Below are 26,214 nucleotides of genomic sequence, written 5' to 3'. Positions count from 1 at the left end.
CAGGCTGGAGTGCAGTGGCGTGATCTCAGCTCACTGCAACCTCTGCCTCCCAGGTGCAAGCAATTCTCCTGCCTCAGCCTCCCAAGTAGCTGGGACTATAGGCATGCACCACCATGCATAGCTTAATTTTTGTATTTTTAGTAGAGACAGGGTTTCACCACGTTTGCCAGGCTGGTCTTGAACTCCTGACCTCGTCATCCACCCGCCTTGACCTCCCAAAGTGCTGGGATTACAGGCATAAGCCACTGCCCCCAGCCAAATATACAACCTTTTGTGTGTAGCTTCTTTTACTTAGCATGTTTTCAAGGTTCATCTATGGTCTAGCATATACAGTATTTCATTCCTTTTTAAAATTGTTGTGTTTAATATACATAACATAGAATTCACCATTTTTAAGTGTGTACAGTTCAGTGGCATTAAGCACATTCATATCATTATGCAGTCATCACCATCACCTATCTCCAAAAGTTGTTTCTTTTGTTGAGACATGTCTCACTCTGTCACCCAGGCTGGAGTGCAGTAGCTTAATCTCCACTCATGCAACCTCCACCTCCCAGGGTCAAATTATCCTCCCACCTTAGCCTCCCAAGTAGCTGGGATGACAGGCATGTGCTACCACACCTAGCCAATTTTTAAACTTTTTGTAGAGACAGAGTCTCACTTTGTTGCTCAGGCTGGTCTCAACCTCCTGAGCTCAAGCAATACTCCTGCCTTGGCCTCCCAAAGTGCTGGGATTACAGGCCATCGGACTAGACCTAAAACTTTTTTCAAATCTTGTAAAATTGAAATGGTACCTATTAAAGCAGGGGTCCCCAACTCCTGGTCCCCAGCCTGTTAGGAACTGGCTGCACAGCAGGAGGTAAGCGAAGGGTGAGTGAGCATTACCCGCTGAGCTCCACCACTTGTCAGATCAGCAGAGGCATTAGATTCTTATAGGAGGAATAACTCTATTGTGAACTGTGCATGTAAGGGATCTAGACTGCGCATTCCTTATGAGAATCAGTGACTTGAGGTGGAACAGTTTCATCCTGAAACCACCCTCCTCCCCACTCCCATCCATGGAAAAATTGTCTTCCGCAAAACCATTCCCTGGTGCCAAAAAGGTTGGAGACCACTGCTTTAAACAATGACTCCCCATGACTCCCTTTCCCCAGGTCCTGGCAAACATCATTCTACTACTGTTTCTATGATTTTTGACTGTCTTTAGTACTTAATTAAGTGTAGAATCATATCTTATTTGTCCTTTCATGACTGGCTTATTTCACTTAGAATAGTATCTGTAATTTTCATCCATGTTGTAGCATGTGTCAGCATTTCCTCCTTTTTAATGCTGAATAATATTTGATAGTCTGGATATACTACATTTTGTTTATACATTCATCTGTCCATGGACATTTAGATTATTTCCACCTTTTGGCTGTTTATGCTGCTATAAACATATGTATACTGTGGTAGAATATAGATATATCTATCCATGGCCCTGCTTTCGATTGTTTTGGGTATATACCCAGAGGTGGAATTCCTTGATCATGTAATAATTCTATTTTTAATTTTTGGGGGGAATCTCACCATACTGTTTTCCATAGTGACTACACTGCATTATAGTCTTACCAGTAGTGTAGAGGGGCTCACATTTCTCCACATCCTCATATCCTTTTCAACTCTTGTTTTCTTCTGTTTTTTGTTGTTGTTGGTGTTGGTGTTTATTTTTTTGTTTGTTTTAAATAATAGCCATCCCAATAGGTGTGAAGTGGTATCTCATTGTGGTTTTTATTTGCATTTACCTAAGGATGTTGAGCATTTTTTTCATGTGCTTATTGGTCATTTGTATGTCTTTGGAGAAATCTCTATCCTTTGCCCATTTTAAAATGTTGTTGAGTTTTAAGTTTTTTATATATTTCGGATACCAGTCCTTTATCAGATATATAATTTACAAATATTTTTTCCCATTTTTGGGTTATTTCACTTTCTTAATGGTATCCTTTGAAGCACGGTAGTATAATTTTGTGCTTCTATAGTAGTGTTATACTACACTACTCATTTGATTCTTTGCATATTTCCTTTTCTAAAACTAACAATTCTTGCTTTTAGTTTTAATCGCCTGGACCTTCCACCATACAAGAGCTATGAGCAACTGAAGGAAAAGCTGTTGTTTGCCATAGAAGAAACAGAAGGATTTGGACAAGAGTAACTTCTGAGAACTTGCACCGTGAATGGGCAAGAACTTATTTGCAATGTTTGTCCTTCTCTGCCTGTTGCACATCTTGTAAAATTGGACTATCGCTCTTTAGAGAGTTATCTGAGTGTAAGTAAATTAATGTTCTCATTTAGATTTATCTCCCAGTGATTTCTACTCAACATTTCCAGAAATCAGGTCTGCAAATGACTAGTCAAAACCTTGCTTAATATGAGATTTTAACACAACAACGAAATCTGCCTTGTCTTATTCCACTAGTTTGTTCCTTTAACAACAATTCTGTATATGTGTCAAAAGTCTCACTTGGGAGTAGTTTTTTTTCTCTTAGAGATTCTGCAGATATGCAGGGAAGTCCTTTGGTAACTGCAATATACAAGATCTGCCTATTTAACCTCTTGGTAAGAGGCATTTGTTAAAAGTGGAAGCTTAGCCCAGCTTCTGGGGATGTGAGCAAAATTCTGGCTTCTGTTCTCCCTCTCATTTTAGTCTGACTTGACTATTGTTTTTCCTTTCTGGAGCATGAATCCATACATCATTCCTGGAAGTGATGCAAGACTCTTGCATCTCTACAAAGTAGTTTTGTCAATTTGAATTCAGGGAAAAGTTCTTCACAGCCTACAAATGACTTCATTTGGAAGTTTGATTGTTTCAGTTACGTGGCAAATACTACACTTTACAATGTTAACACTGTGATTCCTTCATTGTTTTAAGAAGTTAACCTAGGGCCGGGCATGGTGGCTCATACCTGTAATCCTAGCACTTTGGGAGGCCGAGGCAGGAGGATCCCTTTAGCCCAGGAGTTCAAGACCAGCCTGGGCAATATAGGGAGACCCTGTCTCTTTTGGGGAAGGGTGGGGGGAGAAATAAATAAATAAATAAAAGGAAAAAAAAGTTAACCTAGAATTAGAATTAATTTAACTGAATTCATCTAAGGATGTCACTGGTGATTTTTATATGTTCCTCTACATATAATTGATGCTTTATAATTTTATCATAATCCAACAACTCCATTTATATTTAATTGTTAAGGAGTTTAAGACTAGAAAGACTAGAGTGTTTTCTAGTCCAAATAGAGGTCAGTGAAACAGCTTTTGACATCAAATTTTCATTTGAGAGGGAAAGCTGTGGTACTGGCTAAAAAGAAAGGAAGATAACATCCAGTAACCACAGGAATATATTCTCTGTGAATTAAAAGTCTTCAAAGTTATCATTTCTCTGACATATGTTGGAGTAGTCATTTCCATTCTTTACATTGTCATGAACTGGATTGATACCCCTCATCTGCAATATTCGTTTCACCCCTAAAATTTTTAACAGGGTTTCCTTTTTTTCTCATGACTATTTAAGTTTAGATTGCTCCATTATTAACTGATTAATGCACTTTGAAGTTCTCTGGAATTAATTATTTTAACTTGGCCTAGCTTTGACTGTCAAGATGGCTGTTATAAATTTGACTTCTTTGGCAGTGGAATAAAGCCTAAGCCAGCTGAGTCTCTATCATAGCTGAACCCTGAGGACAGCCTCATAGCTCATGTATCAGGGACTTTTGCCACATTTCAGAGGCATAGCATGAACAAGTAATATTAAACCAAGAACAAGCAGCAGAACCCTGTTCCATATGGGAAAAACAAAACAAAACAAAAAACAAAACAAAACACTTTTTTGTCCCTAATGTTCTTCCTTTTTACATCCTGGAACAACAATAAAAACATTTTTTTTAAACTTGTCTATCTGTACTCCAAGACACTGCCATCATAAAGCAGAGACTTACATGAGTGAAAAGGTTGCCTCATCAGGAAACTCAGTGTAAATAGGGAGACTAGGCTCTCCCCAGCTCTATGGTTTTTTTATTTCATGTACCCCAGGAAATACTGTGTGGTTTCTAAAATCCCTGGTTGTTAAAAGTAGGGACTCTGCCTTTTTGTTAGTAGGGGAAAAAAAAAATGCTATTGCTTTGTCTTACAGAGCGAATGTCTGCCAACTGCCCATTCATTATATAAGTCTGAACTTGGTAATATATGGCTAATGAAGATTAAGCCCTCTATAAAGACTTCCTGTTGAGGTGAATTATCATACTGAAATGTAGTTACCTACAATATTTACTAGAGATTTATGAAATTAAATTAAGCGATAATGTAAGAAAATAGATTTTTTTGGTTCTATATAATGCTTCATGATTCATTTAGGGACCTAGAAATATTGTGTGAAAATATATAAATATCACCCAAAAGGCTTTCTGCCCTATATTTTTAAAATACAGAATAGTTATATTCGAAATAGTCCTGGCCCTAGTTCTATAGGGCTCGGCTATTTAATATTTTTATGGAAGAAGTGTTTAGTTCTGGAAAAGGTAAATGCTTGTATATATTTTTGCAGCCTGGGATCTCCCTACTCCATTTTTTCCTTTAATTTAAGTGGCCACATGTATATGTCTTCCCTGCTGTGTTAGGAAAATGGGGGCTGGATATCCCAAGAATCAGAGGTTATATAAAAATATTGCAAATAGACAGAAGACATAAATATCTACCAAATGCTATCTTAAATTTTGGTCCAAACTGAACATATGGAAATAGATTTGTTATAAGTATTTACTTAGAGCTTTTTCTTAAATCTGAACTAAATTGCTTTTAGAATTCTTTTTCTTTGTAAGCATTGTAAATGCTAATAAATCCTGTTAATTTTTTTTTTTTTTTTTTTTTTTTTTTTTACTGCATGTTACATTGAAATAAAAACAAAGTAAAATGAGCAATTGCCTTATTCTTCTGCTCTTTTGCAGGGGGTGGGGGTTGGGGAAGACAGCATTCCACAGCCTGGTCAGGAGGGAAGGACCTCACTTGTTTCATCAAATGGAGTGGTTTAAAACTGATCAAGCAGCTCATAATAATGAATTCCTGCTCTGTCTTTCATTATCTTATGTCAGAGTGCAGAAAAACATCATTTCATAAGACTTACAATAACTCTATTTAAAATTCAGGTATTGTGCTCGGGAGGCTGAGGTGGGAGGATCCCAGGAGTTCAAATCTAGCCTGGGCAACATAGCGAGACCCTGTCTCTTAAAAAAAACAAAAAGACATATTCAGGTACTGGTTTTTCATCAAGAGATTGACATACCAGTGATCAAAAATTTTAGTGAAACTTGACTCAACTATACACAAAGTTCTCATCCTAAATGAGCTATTTCAGTCAAGCCCACTCTACCACTTTTTACTTATCTGGTTAATAATACAAAATGTTGTCAGGGTTGACTCATGGAATTAAATTTTTCCTCTATTTTTATATCCTTCCCTGTTTTGGATGTAACTTCATCTTTCTAAACTCCTTTAGAGTTAACTACTTCTATTTAGTATTGTTGGTATCTCCAGCCCCCCCTCCTTTTTTCGTTTTTCTTTTAGTTATTTACTTTGTTTGTATATTTGCTTTTATTAACTAAAAACAGGGAATTGACAGCACAGGATTGTATATTACTGTATTAAGAGTACTTTTGTTTTCTTGATCTGTTACTTTTAATACTCAGGTAATGCTACAAATATTACAGGGAGTTAAATGCTTTTATAAAGTTCCTTCAGTGGTTGCTACACTTGTGTTTTCCTACAAGATATAAGACTGTTCATAATTAAACTTTTTTGGTCCTTCATTTGCATGCCTTTCCGTTAGTCTTGGGTAAGGAGGGGTCTCTTTCCTCTCTCCCCGACCCCACCTTCTGAGAAGACTTATATGTGACCAGGTCACATAGATTTCTGCTTTCTCTGCTCTTTTAAGTGGCAGGTTACAGCCTGTCTGGATTGTGATATTGTTCCCGGACCAAATCGAGGGTCGGACTGCTTATTCTTGCAGCCAAATAATGAGGTGCAGATGAACTGGGAAAAGAGGGAGTTTATTTCTGTATCCAGGTATGGGGAGAAGGCCAGGAAATGATCCCAAGACCAACTCAAAACTACAGAGTTTTCCAGAGCTTATTTACCTTATAAGCTGTATGTCTACGTGTGTGTGTGCATTCATCTAAAGACAAGTGATTCACTTTTTTAAATCTGTAAATAAGATCTGAGTCCCAAAAACCTTCCTCTGGAGCCTCAAGTACATTTACTTAATCTAAATGGGTCCAGGTTCTGGGGTGATTACCCTTATCTTGTCTCCTGCTAAATCATGGAGGTTTGGGGAGTTCCTTCAGACCCCCCAGTAAACTTGTTTGTGGAGGCCTTCAGACCCTCAATAAGTCCCTTCAGACTCCCAATAAAATTTGTTTAATCCTAAATGGGTCCTGTTAAAAATTCCTTTGTTAACTTGTCATGCTTTAAGGCCCAGAAAAGGCCTGGGCAAAACCCTTGGTGGGCTTTTGTTACATTCCAGCCTTTGTATAAGGGCCCTGACTCAGCTTTTAATATTTAACTTAACCACTCAGTGTTGAAACAGTTGTCATGGAGGCCTGCGTTATTGAGATCTGGCCTGCCACAATATGGGTAGAAAAAACTAGAAAGAGCTGTGCAGATGAGATTGGATTTGATGCCCATGTTGAAGATGAAGATATCTGCAGGGGCCATCAACCAACATGAAGGCCTCCATATGAATTGCTTTTCTGAGACAACTAAAAGACCAGGACCACACGCATGAGTGCTGAGTAGAGAATCACCAACTAGCTAACTGTCAAGACTGTTACCAAGACTGTTCGCAACAAGCTGACCTGGTTACCAGCTTCAGTAGACCTTTTTCTTATTAGGAAACTCAGGTGATTATGCTCTCATTTAAAACAGAACCAGTGGAGACAGACTAAGGGAAGAGGAATTTTTTAATACAGCTGAGCTTACATGGACTAGAGGACAAAAACTGCAGGCCCCTCCCAGGTCCTGAGTAGTTAGTAGACCTTATCCTGTTTATTCTGTCCAATGGAAGCTGCTAGAATGCCCTAGTTTCATTGTGGCTTAGAATAAGGGGGAAAATATGCCCCACTAAGTAAGGGTCAATCGTCATTAAGTAATTGTTCTTACTGACCATTGGCTCTCATCCAGAACCCTACAAAGCATCAAACTGGGACTCAGCTGTGACTGACTGGCTGTTCTCTGGACTTTTTAAGTGTCTGTCTCACATTATGTAACTCCAGTACAGGAGCTGCTGTCTCTCCCAGCCCATTTCAGTTGTCGATTCTTTCATATTTGTAGGACTCCTTTGTGATCAGGATATCTGGAGTGAGGAGCCAGGGGAATCTTCATGGTTGGCAAGGAAAAGAGGGCCTTAAACATAAACCCCAGAAGGACACTGTTGATCCCTTATGCACAGGAGTCTGTTAATAAGCAAAGAGTGGCTATAGACAAGAGGATTTCCTCAAAGCACCCCACAGGGAGGGACCTTGAGAATTTGTAGTCATACTTGAAAGATCACTAAAAACAGCCCTCCTGTGATTTTTCTTCTAATTCAGACCTGTTCTTCTATTTGTCTTCCATATCATAGCAACCAGTACCACACCCATATTCACTTAATACCAAAACAACTGTCAACATTTATCACTATGTGCAGGACACTGGTAGATACGCTATGTGCAGTGTCACTTAGTCTTCCTGTTATTGAGTATGATTATATCTGTTTTACAAGAAAATAGAGGCTCAAGATGATTCAATCATGTCCACAACTATTAAGTAGAAAGAGTACAGATTGGAATCCAGGATGGTTTGACCCTATAAAGCATGCATACTTTACCATTTTGTTGTGCTGCTACTTACCACAACACTGGGAATCTAATATGACCAATTTTGCCATTCCATTTAATTTGTCTCCAAATCCTATTCCCAAAACTTTTTTTTTTTTTTTTTGAGGTGGAGTCTCGCTCTGTTGCCCAGGCTGGAGTGCAGTAGCACAATCTCAGCTCACTGCAACCTCCACCTCCCAGGTTCAAGTAATTCTGCCTTAGCCTCGTTAGTAGGTATGATTACAGGCGCCCACCACCACCCTGGGCTAATTTTTTGTATTTAGTAGAGATGCTGTTTCACCATGGTCTTGATCTCCTGACCTTGTGATCTACCCACCTTGGCCTCCCAAAGTACTGGGATTACAGGCGTGAGCCACCACGCCCGGCCCCAAAACTTTTTAAAATCCCTTCTCTCAGAGTTTACAACATTGCCACAGCCCACATGCTTCCTTCCTAATCTGGCTGACCATAAGGGCATCCTGTCTTCATTTTTCCATCCTCCCTGCTCCAGTATATCTTACCTGCTACCTCAGGATTATCTGTGGAAGTCCTGTCTCATGCCTCCTCTACCTAAAATCTTACAGTGGTTTCACCATTACCACAGTATAAAACTTTTTTTTTCTTTTTCTTTCTTTTTTTTTTTTTGAGACCGTCTCATTCTGTCGCCCAGGCAGATCGCAGTGGCACAATCTCAGCTCACTGCAGCCTCCGCCTCCTGGGTTCATGCAATTCTCCTGCCTCAGCCTCCCGAGTAGCTGGGATTACAGGCACACACCACCACGCCCAGCTAATTTTTTGTGTATTTTTAGTAGAGAGGGGATTTCACTATGTTGGCCAGGCTGGTCTCGAACTCCGACCTCGTGATCCGCCCGCCTCGGCCTCCCAAGTGATCCGCCCGCCTCGGCCTCCCAAAGTGCTGGGATTACAGGCGTGAGCCACCGCGCCCGGCCAAAGCTCTTAAAGCTTGTAAGTCTGCCACTCGGGGACATTCTTGGTCCTATTCCAGCTCCTCCTCCATTCTCATTTTGACTCCCATCATATGAACTATTGGCCATTCTCTTTTTTGCTTCTGGGATTGTAATCTTTTAAAATCCTTTCATTCCTCTCAGTCTGGTTCTCCATGGGCAAGAAGGTGGTGATTCTTCCAGGGCTTGTCTTCCAGGATGTTTTAGGGTCCAGTCTCTGCAGCACTTTTTCCCCTGGCTAAATGCTTTCCTAATGTTTCCAGCATTCAATAGAAATTCCTTTGGATCCAGTCCTTTTAAAAATTTATTTTGAAATAAGTTTACATTTACAGAGCTGTTGCAAAAATGGTAAGAGTTCCTGCACAGTCTTCACCCAGCCTTCTCCAATGTTATGATCCCACATAACCGTGCTAGTAGAATTACCAGAAATAATAAATTAACACTGGTAAAATAACACTAAACTACAGCCCTTACTCATATTTCACCAATTTTCCCACCAGTGTTATTTTGCTTTCTCTTTACTCTTCTAATCTGTGACAGTTCCGCATTCATTCCTTGCTTTCATGACTTTTTGAGATTTTGCGGGGAGTACAGGTGTCTTGTAGAACATCCCTCACACTGGGTTTAGTGAAGTTTTCTCATGGTTTAAGGCTTTGCGTTTTTGTGGAAAATGACTTGGAGGTAATTTGCCCTCAACGCATTTTTATCGGGGCACAAGGCATCAATATGTCCCCTTTCCAGTAATACTAACTTTGATCTGGTTAAGGTGGTGTCGGCTAGGTTTCTTCGCAGTAAAGTCAATCCTCTTAACATGCAGACACCCCTGGAAGGAGAACCAAATCCTTCCTCACTGAAGAGCAGCTACCGTGGAATGAAACTTTGGAGTTAGATCATCGTTGAATCCAGCAAGCTACAGTGCCTGGGAGAAACAGCATTTATAAAGTATCGGGGTTACCGATACTTCCATGAAGCTACGGAGATAACCTATGTGCGTGTTCAGCACAGTAATGTGGCACAGGGTTCACTAAGCTGCAGCACGTTTTAACAGAAGTTATTCTTACTAGAGGATCCAGAAACGTTTGTGACCTGCGGGAATAGAATGTTAAAGAGCGGAAACCGGGACAACATAGGGCTCTGGGAAGAAGAGTCCCTCTTTCAGAGGTGAGAACAAGATAGAGAACAAAGATGTGAAGTGGCTTCTGCTACGTAACGCGGGGCGGGGCTGAGCTCGGATTCGAAAGACTCCCAGGCCAGCCCTAACCAATTCATCTCCGAGCTTGCACGGCATCTTACCCGGAGACTCCAGAGGTACCTGACTCCAGCCCCACCCCCGACCTGCCCGAGCCCAAAGCGCATTTTGGCCCTGGGCCTGTCTCTGCCTCAGTCAGGGCGCAAAGGGGGTCTCAGCAACCGTCCCACTTGCCTTCATACTCTCCCACCACGCTCCACCCAGGGACTTCAGAGTCAGCTTAGACCTCCATTGAGAGCTAAAAGCCTCTTCCGATACCGAGAACCAGCATCTTTTTTTTTTTTTTTTTTTGAGTCAGGGTCTCTTGCTCTGTCGCCCAGGTTGGAGTGCAGTGGCGCAATCTCGGCTCACTGCAGCCTCGAACTCCTGGTCAGGCGATCCTCCCACCTCAGCCTTCGGAGTAGCTGGGACTACTGGGGCGCGCCACCATGCCCGGCTAGTTTTGTTTATTTTTTAGTAGATAAGGGGTCGCTCTCCATATTGCCCAGGCTGGTCTCGAACTCTTGGACTCAAGCAATCCTTCCGACTGTCCTCCCAAAGTGCTGGGATTACAGGCGTGAGTCACCGCGTCCAGCCAGAACCAGCATCTTTTCTGCACGGCTGGAGTTGGGAATTTTCCGCAGCTTAGCGTTCCGCTTCTTAGCTTTTTGCTTTCCCACAGTGGAAAGCAAATTTTCCAAGAGTCCTGGCGGAGCCAGGATCGTCTCGCCCGCCCCCGCTTCACGCTGGCTCCTGATAGGCAGCTAGAGCTGTCCGTTTTGATAGAAACCTGTGCGCAGGCGCAGAAAGGCACGGGACTGGGCTGGGTGTTCGCTACGCGGGGCTACCGGATCGGTCGGAAATGGTGAGCGTGCGCCGGGGGCTTGTGGCTGGCGGCTGCCCACCACCCCACGCCAGGCCTTCAGTCCTCTGAGGATGAGGAGATCTCAGAGCTCCGGACGGGAATCGGTGGGGGCTGGGCGTGGCCGGGCCCGGGACCCAGCCGACTTGAGGGCGGAACCCGGCGGCGGAGGCCTCTAGAGCCTGACCGAGGCGGGGCCGCCGGATCCCGCTGCCCCTTTACCGGAAGCAGGAGCCTGGCCTTGGCCAGGAAGAGATGATGGGCTAGGGGTGGGCAGCGGCCCTGCAGCCTAGCGTCCTGGGTCTTGTTGCGCGATGGCAACCTTGCTGACGTTTCCCGGGAGCTCAGTTTGTGGCAGGCTCTGCCAAGCACTTTGTGTGTCTTGTATTTCCTCCCCCCTCCTCCTCCTAGCTCTGTGAGGTAGATATGATCTTTAGTCCCATTTTGTTACACATATCTGTTATCCAGAGCCCCGAGAAGCCAAGTGCTTTGCCCCAGAAAATGGTGGAGGTGGATTTGAACCCTAGAAGCTTGACGGCCGCCACTCTGTCGGCGTGATTTTTCTAGCCGCTGGGACTGGGTGGATGCCAGAGTCAGGAACGGGCGGGGTCCGCTCTTGGGGATCCCAAAGCCGCCTTTTTACCTTTCTGGCTGCAGTTGTGGGCTCTCTACGCCATTACAGGTTTTGTGTTTTTAATCCTCACAGCTTGTGCAAAATTTGAAAAAAAGTTTTAAATTTTAAGCCATGTGAATGTATTACTTTTTCAAAGACCTTATTTAGAAATCTAGAGCTTATAAGAAAAAATCGAAAAAAGAAACTGTCATCACCTAGAGGCAACCACTTACAGTAGTCATGTGACTCTTTGCTTGTTTTTGGTTTATACAGTTTAGCCCCTATTGAATGTACAATTGTGGGTTCTGTGTTTTTCATTATTACACCACAAAGAATATCTCCACATCATTACAAACATGTAATAATGCTTAAAATATGTATAACTTCATTTTTCACATCACTTCTTAAGCTGTAAAAAAATTGATATATAATAGTTGTACATATTTATGTTGTAGATATACATGTAATATTTTGATACATGCATATGATGTGTAATGATCAAATCAGGCTGTATTATAGAATATCCATCACCTCAAACATTCATTATTTCCTTTTTTTTTTTTTTTTTTTTGAGATGGAGTCTCGCTCTGTCACCCAGGCTGGAGTGCAGTGGCACCACCTTAGCTCACTGCCACCTCTGCCTCCCAGGTTCAAGTGATTTCTCCCGCCTCAGCCTCCTGAGTAGCTGGGACTACAGGCGCCCGCCACCACGCCCGGCTAATTTTTTATATTTTTAGTAGAGTCGGGGTGTCACCGTGTTAGCCAGGATGGTCTCGATCTTCTGACCTCATGATCCACCCGCCTCGGCATCCCAAAGTGCTGGGATTACAGGTGTGATCCATCACGCCCGGCCCACATTTTCTTTATTCATTTACCTATTGATAGACACTAATTCCATAGCTTGGCTATTGTGAATAGTGCTGCAATATGAACATAAGGATGTGGGGATCCCTTTGATGTACTAATTTTCTTTCCTTTGAATAAATACCCAGTAGTGGTATTGTTGATTTATGGTAGGTTTTTTGTTTTTGTTTTGTTTTTTTTTTTTGATGCCTTTGTCGAAAATCAGTTAGCTCTAAATATGTGGATTTGTTTCTGGGTCGTCTATTCTATGCCGTTGGCCTGTGTGTCTGTGTTTTATACCAATACCATGCTCTTTTGGTTACTATACCTTTCTGGTATATTTTGAAATCAGGTAGTGTGATACTTCAAGCTTTGTTCTTTTTGTCCAGACTTGCTTTGTCTTTTCTGAGTCTTTTGTGGTTCCATACGAATTTTAGGACTGTTTACAGGTAATACTTGCACACAGTAAAAAAAATAAATGATGTAAAAGGATCTAAGTGAAAAATAAAATTCCCACTCTCCTAACCCCCAGTCTCAGTCTCTCCTCCTTTAGAAACAACCATTGTAGTTTCTTTTTTTTTCAGCCTTGACCCTCCTGGGCTCAAGTGATCCTCCTGCCTCAATTCCCCCAAGTAGCTGGGACTACTAGTGCACGCCACCACACCCTGCTAATTTTTTTGTAGAGATGGGGTTTTGCCATGTTGCCCAGGCTGGTCTTGAACTCCTAGGCTCAAGTGATTCACCCACGTTGGCCTCCCAAAAGTGTGTTAGGATTACAGGCGTGAGCCACCACACCCAGCTGTTAGTTTCTTGTACATCTATACAAGCACTTATATGGCCCCCCTTTTTCTTAAATGGTAGCTTACTAGAACCTGTATTATGCTATTCTGTGGTTATACTCATAAAAGCAATACAAATTTAGATGCATACTTTAACTTTTTTTTTTTTCTTTTGAAACAGAGTCTTGCCCTTTCGCCCAGGCTGGAGTGCAATGGTGTGATCTGAGCTCACTGCAACCTCCGCCTCCCAGGTTCAAGCGATTCTCCTGCCTCAGCCTCCAGAGTAGCTGGGACTACAGGCGCATGCCACCTCGCCCGGCTAGTTTTTCTATTTTTAGTAGAGACGGGTTTTTTTTTTCCTATTTTTAGTAGAGACAGGGTTTCACCATGTTGACCAGGTTGGTCTCGAACTCATGACCTCAGGTGATCAGCCCACCTCAGCCTCCAAAAGTGCTGGGATTACAGGCGTGAACCACCACATATTTCAACAATTTGAAGCAGTACCAGAGGATATAATGTAGAAAGTTTATGTGGTCTCCATCTTACTACTCCATGGTAACTTCTGTTGGCAGTTGGGTGTTTTTCCTTCCAGATTTGTTTGGTACATAAGCACATTTATATATAAGCTGTTTATTAGATGAAACTGGAATATGTATATTTATATATGTTAAGTTTAAGGCTGAAGTGGAGAGATCGCCTGAGCCCAGGAGGTCAAGGCTACAGTGAGCCGTGATTGCACCACTGCACTCCACCCTGGGTGAGAAAAAAATAAGAGAAAACAGAAGTTGACTTTAAGATATATGTGTGTGTATCTTATTCTGCAACTTGTTCTGTTCACTTAAAAATATCACACATTTTTCTGTGTTATTATATGCAGGTCTACTTCATTATTTTTAAGGTCTGTATAGTATCCTAGTCCCATATGTAAATTTAGGTGGTGTATAGTTTTTTTTATTCCAGACACTGCTGCAGTAACTGTTCTTGTCTTTTTCGCACTCATGCTAGTGGTTATGTAGCATAGATTTCTACAAGTGGCACTTTTGGCATGCATATTTTACATTTTAGGTGGAAACTGACCTTTAGAATAATGATATAAAAATCATCTATAATTGGCCAGACACAATGGCTCGCGCCTATAATCCCAGCACTTTGGGAGGCCAAGGTGGGCAGATCACTTGAGGTCAGAAGTTGGAGACTAGCCTGGGCAACATGGTGAAACTCTGTCTCTACAAAAAATACGAAAAGTAGCCGGAAGCCATGCATCTGTAATTCCAGCTGCTCAGGAGGCTGAGGCACTAGAATTGCTTGAACCTGGGAGGCGAGCGTTGCAGTGATCCGAGACCAGGCCAGTGCACTCCAGCCTGGGCAACAGAGCAAGACTCTGTTTCTAAATAAATAAATAAAATTTAAAAGTAATCATATATAATTCTCCTCATCCAGTTTCACTCTACCACACAACTATTTTCGTCTTTGTATGTTCTCCTTCCTCTTTTGTTCACGTATACATATTTTCCAAGATATGCATGCTGGGTTTTAGGAGAATTTTTTTCTTTTTTTTTTGTTTTAACATCCAAAAACATTTAACCTTGTTGTCATATCGTCTTTGTGATTAACTACGTAGTGACTACATAATACTTAGTGAAATAATTGTACCATAATTGGCCAAATATCTTACCTGTGTACGTTTGGGTTGCTCCCATTTCTTTGTTTGTTTCAGAGACGAAGTCTCTGTTGCTCAGGCTGGAGTGCAGTGGCTCAGTCTCAGCTCACTGCAACCTCTGCCTCCCAGATTCAAGTGATTTTCCTGCCTCAGCCTCCTGAATAGCTGGGATTACAGGCGCGCACCATCACGCCCAACTAATTTTTGTATTTTTTAGTAAAGACAGGGTTTCGCCATGTTGGCCAGGCTGGTCTCAAACTCCTGACCTCAGGTGATCTACCTGCCTCAGCCTCCCAAAGTGCCGGGATTACAGGCATGAGCCACCATACCCGGCTGCTTCCATTTCTTAATTAGTAGAAATAGTGCTGTGATGATGCTTCTGTGAATGTCTGGTTTTGTTTCGTTTTGTTTTAACTTACTTATTAGGTTATTTCCTCAGGAGGAAATTCTTAGGAAAATAATTTCTGAGGGGGAGGGACCAATGCTTTTATGGTTCTTGCAATACATTGTCCTGTAGCTTTGTCAAGATTGTATTGCCCTTGTACCTACCTGCCAGTTTTGTAATAGCAATGCCAGCATTTAAAAATAAACCTCAGCATTGCTATAATTTTTCATTTCTTTCCTTTCTTTGAAATGGAATCTCACTCTGTTGCCCAGGCTGGAGTTCAGTAAGCGATCTCAGCTTACTACAACCTCTGCCTCCCAGGTTCAAGCAATTCTCCTGCCTCAGCCTCCTGATTAGCTGGGATCACAGGCCCGTGCCACCATGATGGCTAATTTTTGTATTTTTAGTAGAGACAGGGTTTCACCATGTTGGCCAGGCTGGTCTCAAACTCCTGACCTCAAATGATTCACCCACCTCAGTTTCCCAAAGTTCTGGGATTACAGGTGTGAGCACCACGCCCAGCTGAATTTTTCATTTATTTGTTTGCGAGGAATGATGACCATAGTTTGATGTGATTGTAATTTCTGGTAGGCATATTTTCTACTAGTATTCTTTTGCGTACTACCTACTAGAGACTTGCTATTGTTCTTAGTCATTTCATGTTTTTGTGGGTTTTTTTGCCTGTTATATTTGGTGCATATATTTTTCTGTCCTGTTAGATTCATTTTTCTTATACAGAAGTTAAGTTTTATGTTTAGTGATCAAATTGGTCATAGTTCTTTGTCAATCATTTGCTTCCAGTGGTCATGCCTCCTATGCTGAGCCAGTGGATACTCTTGGATCTTTATTGCTGCTTGTTTTTCCATGTGTCAGGAATGTGCACCTGGGGACTAGAGAATTGGGGAGCCTTGTCTCCGTCACCCCATTGCCCGGGATGCATTTCTTTCTCATCATTTGGTTCTTGGCTTAAAGATGACATACTTACGGCCGAGAATGGTGGCTCACACGTGTAGTCCCAGCACTTTGGGAGGCCAAGGCAAGTAGATCAGTTGAGCCCGGGAGTTCAAGACCAGCCTGAGCAACATGGCGAAACCCCATCTCTACAAAAAATTAGCTGGGTTTGGTAGTACACATCAGTAGTCCCACATGTTCGGGAGACTGAAGTGGGAGGATCACTTGAGCCTGGGAGGTCAAGGCTGCAGTGAGCCATGATCGCACCACTGCATGCCTGGGTAACAGAGTGAGACCCTATCTCAGAAAAAAAAAAAAAAAAAAATTACATCTCCTCAGGTGTTCCTGACCACATTAGCCAGAGTAGCATCCCTTGCCCTGCAGCGTAGTCCCTGTATCCTGCAAGAATCTTGTTTACTTGTTTAAGTCTCTTTCGCCAGAATGTGAGCTCCCTGAGGGCAGGGACCTCCTCGGTTGTGGTCACCGGTATATTCAGCCCTTCTGTTGACCAGCAATGTGTTGTTCTTGGGCAAAACCCTTCTCCTTTCCAAACCTGTTTCCTCATCACTAACATGGAGATCATACTAACCCGTGAATGAGAGTTTCAGAAGAGAGCATGTGTCTGAAAGCAATATATGACCCATAGTAGGTGCTGAGTAGGGAAATCATACCTGTGTGTCCTCCCATTCCTGAGAGATGTGTGAGATGTGTGTTTACTTTCATTTATGTTTCTTTCCTCCTCTTTTTTTTTTTTTTTTTTTGGAGGAGTCTCACTCTGTTGTCCAGGCTAGAGTACAATGGCACAATCGTGGCTCACTGCAGCCTCTACCTCCTGGGCTCAAGCAACCCTTTCACCTCAGCCTCACAAGTAGCTGGGACTACAGGCACACGACACCATGCATGGTTAATTTTTTTAATCTTTTGTAAAGATGAAGTTTCACCATGTTGCCCAGGCTAGTCTCAAACTCTTGGGCTCAAGCAGTCTACCTGCTTTGGCCCCTCAAAGTGCTGGGATTACAGGCCTGAGCCACTGCACCCGGCTTGTGTTTACTTTTGTATAGCCAGATCTTAGTGTCTGGTTCTCGTTGAATTTCAGATCACCTAAACCTTAGCTCTTTTTTCACACTGTGGACTGTGAGGCCATGTCCCCCTCCTGTACTTAAAAAGGTTGATTTCGTGAAACATAGTTGCGGAAATGCTTTTTATTTGTTCCTTCAGTATTTATTGAGCCTATCCTCTGCAAGGTACTGGGGCTGTAAAGTCTGGTCTGGTTTCCTGGTCCCAGGGTGCCTTGCGTCTGGAGGAGGAGATGAATGTGACCTAAACAGTTGCACTGCATTGTGGTCAGTGCTGTGAAGGCTGAGGGCCTCGGTGCCCAGCAGAGGGGCTGGTGTCAGAGAAGCCTCCAGTGGGAAGCTCTGGAGCTGAGTCCAAAGGGTTGGGAGGTAGTTACATCAAGCATTGAGTGAAGGAGGGAAGCTTGTTTCCTTCAGACCCAGAGCAGCACGTGGCAGGGCAGGGATGGGAGGCCTCTTCAGGCTGTGTTCGCCCCCTGCTGTCCATTCTCCACACAGCAGCCAGAGCCGCCCTTTGGAAAACAATCAGGTCTTGTCACTCTCTACCTCAAAACTTGAGAGTGGCTCCATGAATCATATGCAGTAAAAACCAAAGTCATCACTTGACCTGCCAGGCTGTCTGTGGTCTGGTCCCGGCTCCCAGCTGCCGTCCCTCCCCTGCTCCCTGCCCTTTAGCCACACCAGCCCCTTTGGTTTTCCCCCTGAATATGCCAGGCGCTTGCCCACCCCAGGGCTTTTGTGCTTGCTCTTTGTGCTGTCTGGAACATTCCCCAGAAACTGGCGTGGCTAAGTCCCTCATTTCCTTCAGATGTCTACTCACTATCGCCTTGGCGAGCCTTCTCTGACGCTGTATGTCACATTCCCATCACCCCTGCATTCCAGGTCCCATTTCTCTACTGTAGCTGACATTTATGTTTGACTTCTTTTTTCTTATTTAATGTCCCTTCCCACAAATGTCAGTTTTGTGACATGGGATTTTTGTTATACTTTGTTCACTGCAGCATCCCCAGGCCTAGAACATTTCTGGCACATGGAAGGTTGCCATGTAGTTACTGAATGAATAGCAGTCTTAGGAAATTTCATCTTTTTCATTTCAGCCCCATTCTCTAATCTCTGGGGGCTGTTTTGGATTTAGATTCTGACATCTTGGTTTTCACTTTCTTTCCCCTTTCTTTCTGGATTGATTGCAGATTGAGCTGTCCTAAATTATCATCCAAGTTATTCTTACATATTCTTATTCTGACAACATTGAGTGTATCAGAGCCCTGTGGCCCCTGTGTCGTAGACTTCTCTTGGATACATGGATGGGGGATTAAAATGTTTTTAAATAGAAACAATACAGTAGAATGAAAAGGGTGGTTTAAAAAAAAGAAAATCAAACCTTTCTATAATTCCTTGCCCTTAATGTGGCTTTTTTCATAATCTCCTCTAACCTTTTGTTTTCATGTGATCGCAGTCCCTAAAGCACTTTATTTTTGCATTTTGCTGTTTTCACTTAACATTATAGCACACATCTTTTGTGATGGTATAACATAGTCTAATCACCATGGTTAATATGTGTATTATATTCCTATTAGTGAATGTTCCATAATCTACTTGGCCTTTTCCCTAATTGTTGGGCGTTTTTAGTTCTTTCTGCATTTTGCTATTGCAGATGCCACTATACTTTGGTACTTAGTGAACTTCCAGGAGGGTGACCAGGGTAGACTGTGTACTGTCCAGCGGTGACCACTATTGTGCCCCGCTCCTCCCCTTCACAACAGCCACTGGCACATAGTAGGAGCTCAATGAATGTGTTGACTGACATTCGATCTCATACACGCATGACCCACTGCATTGCACTCTCACGTCCACAGAACCCTGTCATTTTACCCAGGCTCCAGATCTTAGAGGCATCAGGCCATTTGCCACTTTATAGGAGAAACTTGTTTACCCTTCCCTCCAGCGTTTGAGAGTATTCTTCTGTCACAGGGGAGCGGGTGGCAGTGACTGGATTGTCAGCCTTGTGCTTTCCAGAAAAAACAAGAATTCATTGTGCTGTCTCCACCCAGTGTTGAGGATTCCCCCCCAACCCCAACTCATTAGTCCCTGGGGGTGAGGAACTGTTTTCTTTTGGTGAATGGAGTCTCTGTTTCTAACAACTCTCAGCCTTTGAGGGGCTTCTGACTGGATTCTAGACCAGTCTGGAAGGGGCCGCCTGAGAACAGGTATACCTCAGGGCTAGTTTCCATCCACAGGAAGAGTTAGGCCTAGTTCAGTTAAGCAGCTATTTATCACACGTCTACTCCACAGACCTTTTTAGAGTCTCTAAGAAATAGACATAGTACCTAATGTATGTCCCAGAGAAGCACAGCCAGGGATTTGGGGAGTCACATGTAGGCAGACCCCATCGATTGGGGGATCAGTAAGGGCTTCGTGGAGGAGATGATGTCTTAGGTGGTCTAGAAGAGTTTGTTGGATTTCAGCAGAGAAGAGGCCTTGTGGGATAAAAAGATGTAGAGACAGGGAGGTGTGTCATGGAACTGGAGAGTGGAGGGAAAGGTAGGACAGGAGTGACCGGAGGCCGGGTATGGCAGAATGAGGACATGAACTCCGACTGCCCCTCCGCTTACAGATGCTGTGTGCAGGAGTAGCCCACTGAGCAGTTTCTGGGTAATCAAAATTAATGAGCCCCTTCCCAAGGCACACTTCTTATAGCTGAGTGCTGCACATCACGCTATCTCGGATGCTTGCTGAAGTCACTCAGTCTATCCTCATGTGCTCTTTGGGCCACAAATGACAAAGTGTTGTCTTCCTGTTAGATAGTACTCTCTGGGTTTTCTTAAATCATCAGAGTCCCATCCCCCAGCTATGCCAAATATATGAGTCATGGACGTGTATATACATGGGAATGGTGTTTATATTCTGCTCCCCAACAGCTGAGGAGGGTGGGATAATAGTGCCTGGTGGGCAAAGCGCCAGGAGCAGCCCTGTCCCACATGGGGGTGTGAGCAGATGCTCTGGGCACTGGCGGTGGCCGGAGGAGCACATCAGATCAGCTTGGGGAGCTTTGAGTGGGTGCCAGGTGCCTGAGTATTACTTGTTTGTTGGAAGACAAACATGTGATTCATCTGCCTGGGGTATGAGGAAGTTAATCCTGCCTATTGGCTTCTCCTAACCTTGGTCTTGTTTTCTGGCAGGCAGAGGTGGAGGAGACACTGAAGCGACTGCAGAGCCAGAAGGGAGTGCAGGGAATCATCGTCGTGAACACAGAAGGTACACGCCCTCCCTCCCGCCATGACCCGCACCCAGGCAGGCCCAGAAGCAGCCATAACACAGCATAGCACTTGCTGTTGACAGAGTCCTTCACGAACCTGATCTAATTTTAGGCCTTTTTAATTTTTAACACCTCCAGTGTTCTTTTTTTTTTTTCCCATTAAGGCTAGTCAGGTGAAGCAGCGGGAGTGGAGAAGGGACAAAGAAATCAGTAACTGGTTGTGAGCAATTAGTTGTAAACAGCACTGCGTTCAGACCAGCCACTTCCAGTGTCCTTACAAAGGGAAAATCTGCTCAGTCCCACTGCCCTGACAGATCACACTTCAGTCTTCCATGCTTACTCAGGCTCGTCCGGCACAGTTCGAGAGGACCATAATAATAGTTGTTACCCTTGGGCATATGTTTACACATGAGCTTTTTAAAATATTGCTTCATGGTTTACATAAACAAGTTTTTTAAGTGTCATCACAATGTTCATTAGCCCAATTTTGTTGTTTCTACTTTTTAGTAAATCCATTAAGTGGGTATTACCTACCCATTTGTGTTGATTCTGCTTTATTGGCTGGATGGTTCTCTAGTTAACTTGTCTGTGCCTGCAGCTCTCCTCCACCCCAACAACCCTTTCTGAGTGGGTATCTATATAGGTAGAAGGGTACAGATACTAATTTTCCCAGACTGCACCGGACAGGAAGGGAGCGAACATTTAGCACGCCCCTGCTCTGTGCCAGGATTCTGGCTGGTGCCACGTGTACTCTTTCTTATATTCCGTAAAGCAGCCCGGTTGTCTGCATTTTGCAATGGAGAAAACTGAGTCTAGAAATGTAATTGATCTGCCTACCATCACACAGTCGAGATTTAAATCCAAGCCCATCTGAGTGCACTTGGATGCTTTCTCCCATGCCATGCTGTCAAGAACCAGAATGGCCCCCAGGCCCTCACGCTCCAGGCCAGCAGTAAGGACAGGGACTCTGGAATCCAGCAGTCATGAGTTTGAATTCTGCCTCATCTTCTGACTAGCTTTGTGACCTTGGCCAAGTCGCTTAAGCCTGTAAATGGGGATAATACTTATATCTACCTTATAAGTTGAAGAGTAACTAAGAATGAACAGCATAAAGCATTTAGTACAGTATTGTCACCATCTGTTTTGAGCTGTGAGGCATTTGTTCATACAAACTCTGATTTACCTGATGGGGTTCCCCTGTTGGGTTGGGGGCATCCACATACTTTATGCCTCTAGGCCACAGTGTTTTCCAAATGTATTCATTCTTTGAAATCACCCGGGGATCCTGTTAAACATAGCTTTCCAGGCCTCAGCATCAAAAAGTCTAATTTATTAGGACCAAAGCAAGACCTGAGGAATCTGTGTGTTTACCAAGCACCCCAGGAGATTCTTATGATCAGACAAGTTTAGAAAATTCTGCTTTAGAGGATAGATTCTAATCAGAAGAGGCTTCAGTGAGAGCCACAGGCCTAAGATTCACAGCAGTTCTGTCTCTTTCCGAAGGCCTTCCCTTGGAGAGACTGCCTCAGATCATGTTTTCAGGGCTGTGTTCCTTAAACCTAGGGGTCCTGTGCTACCCTGGGAGTAGAGGTAGAGGCTGAGGTTCCTGTCATCCACTTCAGTCAGAGCACACATACTAAGAACCATCAGTTTGTGTTTCTACATTGGTTTTAATTTGGGAAGGGGTTTGGCCTATTTAAAAACTACCCTACTGGAGTTTACAAAAATAACATAAACCAGTTTATGTGAGGCTGGGAGGAGAGGAGTCCACTGAGACGCTGCTGCTGATAGAGCAGCGTGGCCAATGAAGAAAGACCAGGACCATGCCTGACTCACCTCTGTTCCCGTGTCATTCGCCACAGGCCGCAGAGTCAGGTCAGTGAACGTTAAATGAACCGACCACAGTGGGTGTAGCCGTCAGCCCCTTTGATTTGGTGATTCCCAAGGACTGTGTTCAAAGGCAATAATCCCAAAGGAAAAAACCTGAAATTTTTGCAAGCATGTTAGATGCCATAATGAGTAGATTAATAATTGTTATAATAGCTGGGCGTGGTGCATGGTTGCTCACACCTGTTCCCAGCACTTCGTGAGGCCATGGCAGGATGATCACTTGAGCCCAGGAGTTCAAGACCAACCTGGGCAATGTAGTGAGACCCCAACTCCACAAAAAAAAGAAAAATTAGGCAGGTGTGGTGGCACACACCTGTAATCTTAGCTACTCAGGATGCTGAGACAGGAGGATTCCTTGATCCCGGGAGTTCAAGGCTGCAGTGAGCTGTGATTGCACTCCAGCACAGAGCAAGACCTTGTCTCTTTAAAAATAATCATCATCATCATAATAATGAAGTATGTAGGCCTTTCAGTGCCCAGCCCAGAGGCTGCTCCCACAGGCCAGGATTTACAGGCAGCTCTGTGGGTAGAAGTAATACAGCAGTACCTGTATCTGTCACGTGCCTGGCGTGCTGCCGGGCACAGTTTGTTTATGTGTTTCTTGGCTGCCTCGTAGGGTAGATGCTATTGCGGCCACCTTTACAGACACATGTGGACATCCCAAGAGGTCAGGCCATGCCCAGTTGCGGGGCCCCCCAGATTCTCTGGCCCAGTGTATTCAGTGGGCTCTAATTTTTTCAGTGCTCTCAGAGAGCCTCTTATGTGTGTTGTCAGTCTAGGACTTGTTTTGGAGAAGCAGAGTTCTCAGCAATTCCTACTTAAATCAAGCAGAATGAAAGCCATCAAGGGCAACAAAGTGGAGGTGCTATGTCCTTGGATAGAATGTTGATTTCCAGCCGGGCGCGGTGGCTCACGCCTGTAGTCCCAGCACTTTGGGAGGCCAAGGCAGGCAGATCACCTGAGGTCAGGAGTTCGAGACTAGCCTGGCCAACATGGTGAAACTTTGTCTCTACTAAAAATATAAAAATTAGCTGGGCATGGTGGCAGGCACCTGTAATCCCAGCTATTCGGGAGGCTGAGGCAGGAGAATCGCTTAAACCCAGGAGGCGGAGGTTGCAGTGAGCCGAGATCACACCACTGCACTCCAGCCTGGGCGACAAGAGCGAAACTCTGTCTCAAAAAAAAAAAAAAAATGTTGATTTCCAAGTCAGCAGAACCCTGACAAGCACAGAGCTAGAAAGAATGTGCTCCCCAGCCCTGCCTAGTTCTGATTAAACCATGTGCTCATTTCATTTACAGGAGGCTGGGAGCCCTTGGGACACTGTGGAGGCAGGAGCAGGCCCCCTGCTCAGGGCTGCCCCGATCAGTTGGGTGGCCTGAGGCAGCTCCTTTCCCTCTTCAGCCCTCAACTGCCTTGAGTCCTGTGATGGTCCAGGGAATCTCTTTTGGGCACTTCTTGCTCCAAGACCTGAAAGACTTCTGTCACTAAGAGAGAAACTGTCTTCTAGGACTGGACATTTTGACTCCAAGGAAACAACCCCAGGGTCCAGCGGCCCCAGCTCTGACCCCCAGGCTTCCACAGTACTCGCACAGGGGAGGCCCTCATTCTTGCCTTAAAACTGCCCCTAAAGCCAAGCCTTTTCACTGGGAAGCCCCAGCTGCTTACCTTTTGGATGCTAGTGAGTGCTGCCTTTTTGTATAGTCATGGGGCTGATTGCAGCATAGCTGAGAACATGAAATGCAGAATGAGCCCGCCTGGCTTTGAATCCAGGCCCTACTTACTTACCAGCTATGTGGTTTTGGGCATAAGCCACTTTCTCTGTTAAGTTTTCTAATTTGTAAAATGTGGATCATAATTCTGCCTTTCTCTAGGGGAAGCTTTTAGAATAGTGCCTGGCACGAAATGCCTATGAATGTCTCAGTTAGTGTGTGTGTGTGTGTCTTTAACTTGTGTCCCATTCTCAGGGCCCCCACGTCAGTGTCTCATTTACATCTCACACAGTGACCCTGTGAGGCAAGGGTTTGCCCAGTTTGCAGATGAGAAACCCAAAGCTGAGAGAGGTGTGGATAACCGCCCAAGGTCACCCAGCTGTAGATGAACGTGGTCAGAACCCGGAATCTGGGTTGGTCACACTTCCCACTGATCCATGGGGCCTTTAAGCCCTCTGGAAGCTTCCATTAAAGATGATGATTTGGGGATAATTGTATTGGGATGCCAATGATCTTATCTAGGGTTTTCCTACCCACCCCCCAACATTCAGCTCAGCTGCTTCTTTCTTCAGGGCCCCCTCCCTGATCACCCCAGCCCAGAGTGGTTGCTCCTGCTCCTGCCCCTGAACCCATGACATACCCAAGTCCCAATACTTTCCAGCCACCTGCCACTGCCTTTTGACATCTCCGCCTTGACTAGACTCAAATGGTGTTTCATAATAAAAGTGTGAGTTTAAGCAGTTTTACCGAAAACACATGGGAAATTTCATTCTGTTTATACTTTTCCAGACCCCCTGCCATCCTCTGCTGCTACTCACACAGGCAGAATAAGTGAAGGCAAAGATTGGTCTCTTGTGTTCACTGCTGTCTGTAGTACTTAGGATGGTGTTGGCACAGAGTTGGTGTTTCATTAAAGTGTCTGTTGAATTTTTTAGATGTCTTTTATTGCTTGAAGGAACTGGGTGTGTTGGAAGAGCCTGGGGGTATATCCCAGCAGATCAGAGCCCCAAGTTAGAAATTGTGCCTCCCAGATGACCAGCTACTTCTGCAGGCTCCACAGTGTTCATTTGTGAAGGCAGAGGCTGGGAGCAGGTGGCCTAATAACTAGGCTGTCTCTGAGGTCTCCTCCAGCTCTGGCATCCAGTGAATCTGGAATTAATCTTTGTCCTTGTTTGAACTTCTTCCCGGTTTTGGTCCTTGGCCCTGTACTTGCACGTTTTCTTTTGTTTTTGGAGTGAGCCAGCAGATGTTTAGTTTCTTGTCTGTTTTACACAGCTCCTGCTTGTATGGATGTGATCAGTCTTTTCATGCCAATATCTGTCCAAACTAGTGAAAGTAGACCCTTTGACCACTCACTTACCAACAGCAATAAAAGCTTAATGATGTCTCTCTAGGGACACTAGTGAGCAAATCAGACTTGGTCAAGCCCTTGGGGAGCTTACATTATGGTGGGAGATAGAATAATGATCACAGTGTAATGCTGCAGTGTCAGCCTGGGAAAGCTGTGTGGTGCTGGGTCGGTGCCACCAGTGGGGATGAGAGGTGTCACCCGAAGATGGAGACCTCAGGGACCAAAGTGGGAATCATGAGTGAATAGGGGAAGGAAAGAAAGTTCCAGGCAGAGGGATCTGTGAGAAGGTGGCTTTGCGGTGTGTAAAAAGAGAAGGTCAAGGGGTCTGATCACCCAAACCATGCCAAGCCTTGAGACCGTAGGCCTCTTACCATTGGGGCCCAAAGATGAGCTAAGGGGAGGGTTTCCGGCCAGGTAGCAAGAACCGCCAACCCAGAGCTCTGCCTGGGCTCTGGTCCTGGCCCTCGGTGGGTGGGCTGTGTTTTAGCAAGCCCCTTGCAGGTTTAAGCAATAGTCACATCCCCTCAGATTAATGCAAATGGCATTTCCTGTGTGAATAGTGTTTATTTATTAACATTTATTAAGTGTACTCTTGCTAAACATTCTTAAATGAATTAAGCAGTATTCAGCCCGCCCAGCAGCACTTGGAAGCACAGATATTATTTTATAGATAAGGCAGTGGGGCCGGGCGCGGTGGCTCAAGCCTGTAATCCCAGCACTTTGGGAGGCCGAGACGGGCGGATCACGAGGTCAGGAGATTGAGACCATCCT

At 44.2% G+C, this 26,214-nt stretch overlaps 2 protein-coding genes across 10 annotated transcripts in view; both read left to right on the top strand.

The window, feature by feature from the left end:
• Positions 1-5,831, top strand: part of ITCH (itchy E3 ubiquitin protein ligase) — a 160,844-nt gene extending 155,013 nt beyond the window's left edge. For 3 of the 4 annotated variants that reach the window (XM_011972439.1, XM_011972437.1, XM_011972438.1), the window contains one exon: positions 2,092-5,831. In XM_011972439.1, the coding sequence (XP_011827829.1) occupies positions 2,092-2,191 (100 nt within the window). In that variant the 3' untranslated portion in view covers positions 2,192-5,831. The remainder of the gene's footprint in view (positions 1-2,091) is intronic. The other variant, XM_011972440.1, reaches the window with a different exon arrangement.
• Positions 5,832-10,853: 5,022 nt separating this feature from the next.
• The window catches only part of DYNLRB1 (dynein, light chain, roadblock-type 1), a 24,458-nt gene continuing 9,097 nt past the window's right edge, over positions 10,854-26,214 (top strand). Inside the window, exons 1-3 of one of the 6 annotated variants that reach the window (XM_011972435.1) lie at positions 10,854-10,932; positions 13,843-13,921; positions 20,420-20,491. Coding sequence is in view for 2 of the 6 variants with exons in the window: in XM_011972430.1 (XP_011827820.1) it covers positions 10,930-10,932; positions 20,416-20,491 (79 nt within the window). In the remaining 4 variants the exon portion in view is untranslated. Of the gene's footprint in view, positions 10,933-13,842; positions 13,922-16,946; positions 16,953-20,222; positions 20,301-20,415; positions 20,492-26,214 lie in introns of those variants that run through there. The other 5 variants (XM_011972432.1, XM_011972431.1, XM_011972434.1 and 2 more) reach the window with 5 other exon arrangements.

Source organism: Mandrillus leucophaeus, unplaced genomic scaffold, assembly GCF_000951045.1.
Source record: "Mandrillus leucophaeus isolate KB7577 unplaced genomic scaffold, Mleu.le_1.0 Scaffold129, whole genome shotgun sequence".
Lineage (NCBI taxonomy): Eukaryota > Metazoa > Chordata > Mammalia > Primates > Cercopithecidae > Mandrillus > Mandrillus leucophaeus.
The sequence above is the reverse complement of the archived record's forward strand: the minus strand, read 5'-3'. Positions and strand labels throughout refer to the sequence as shown.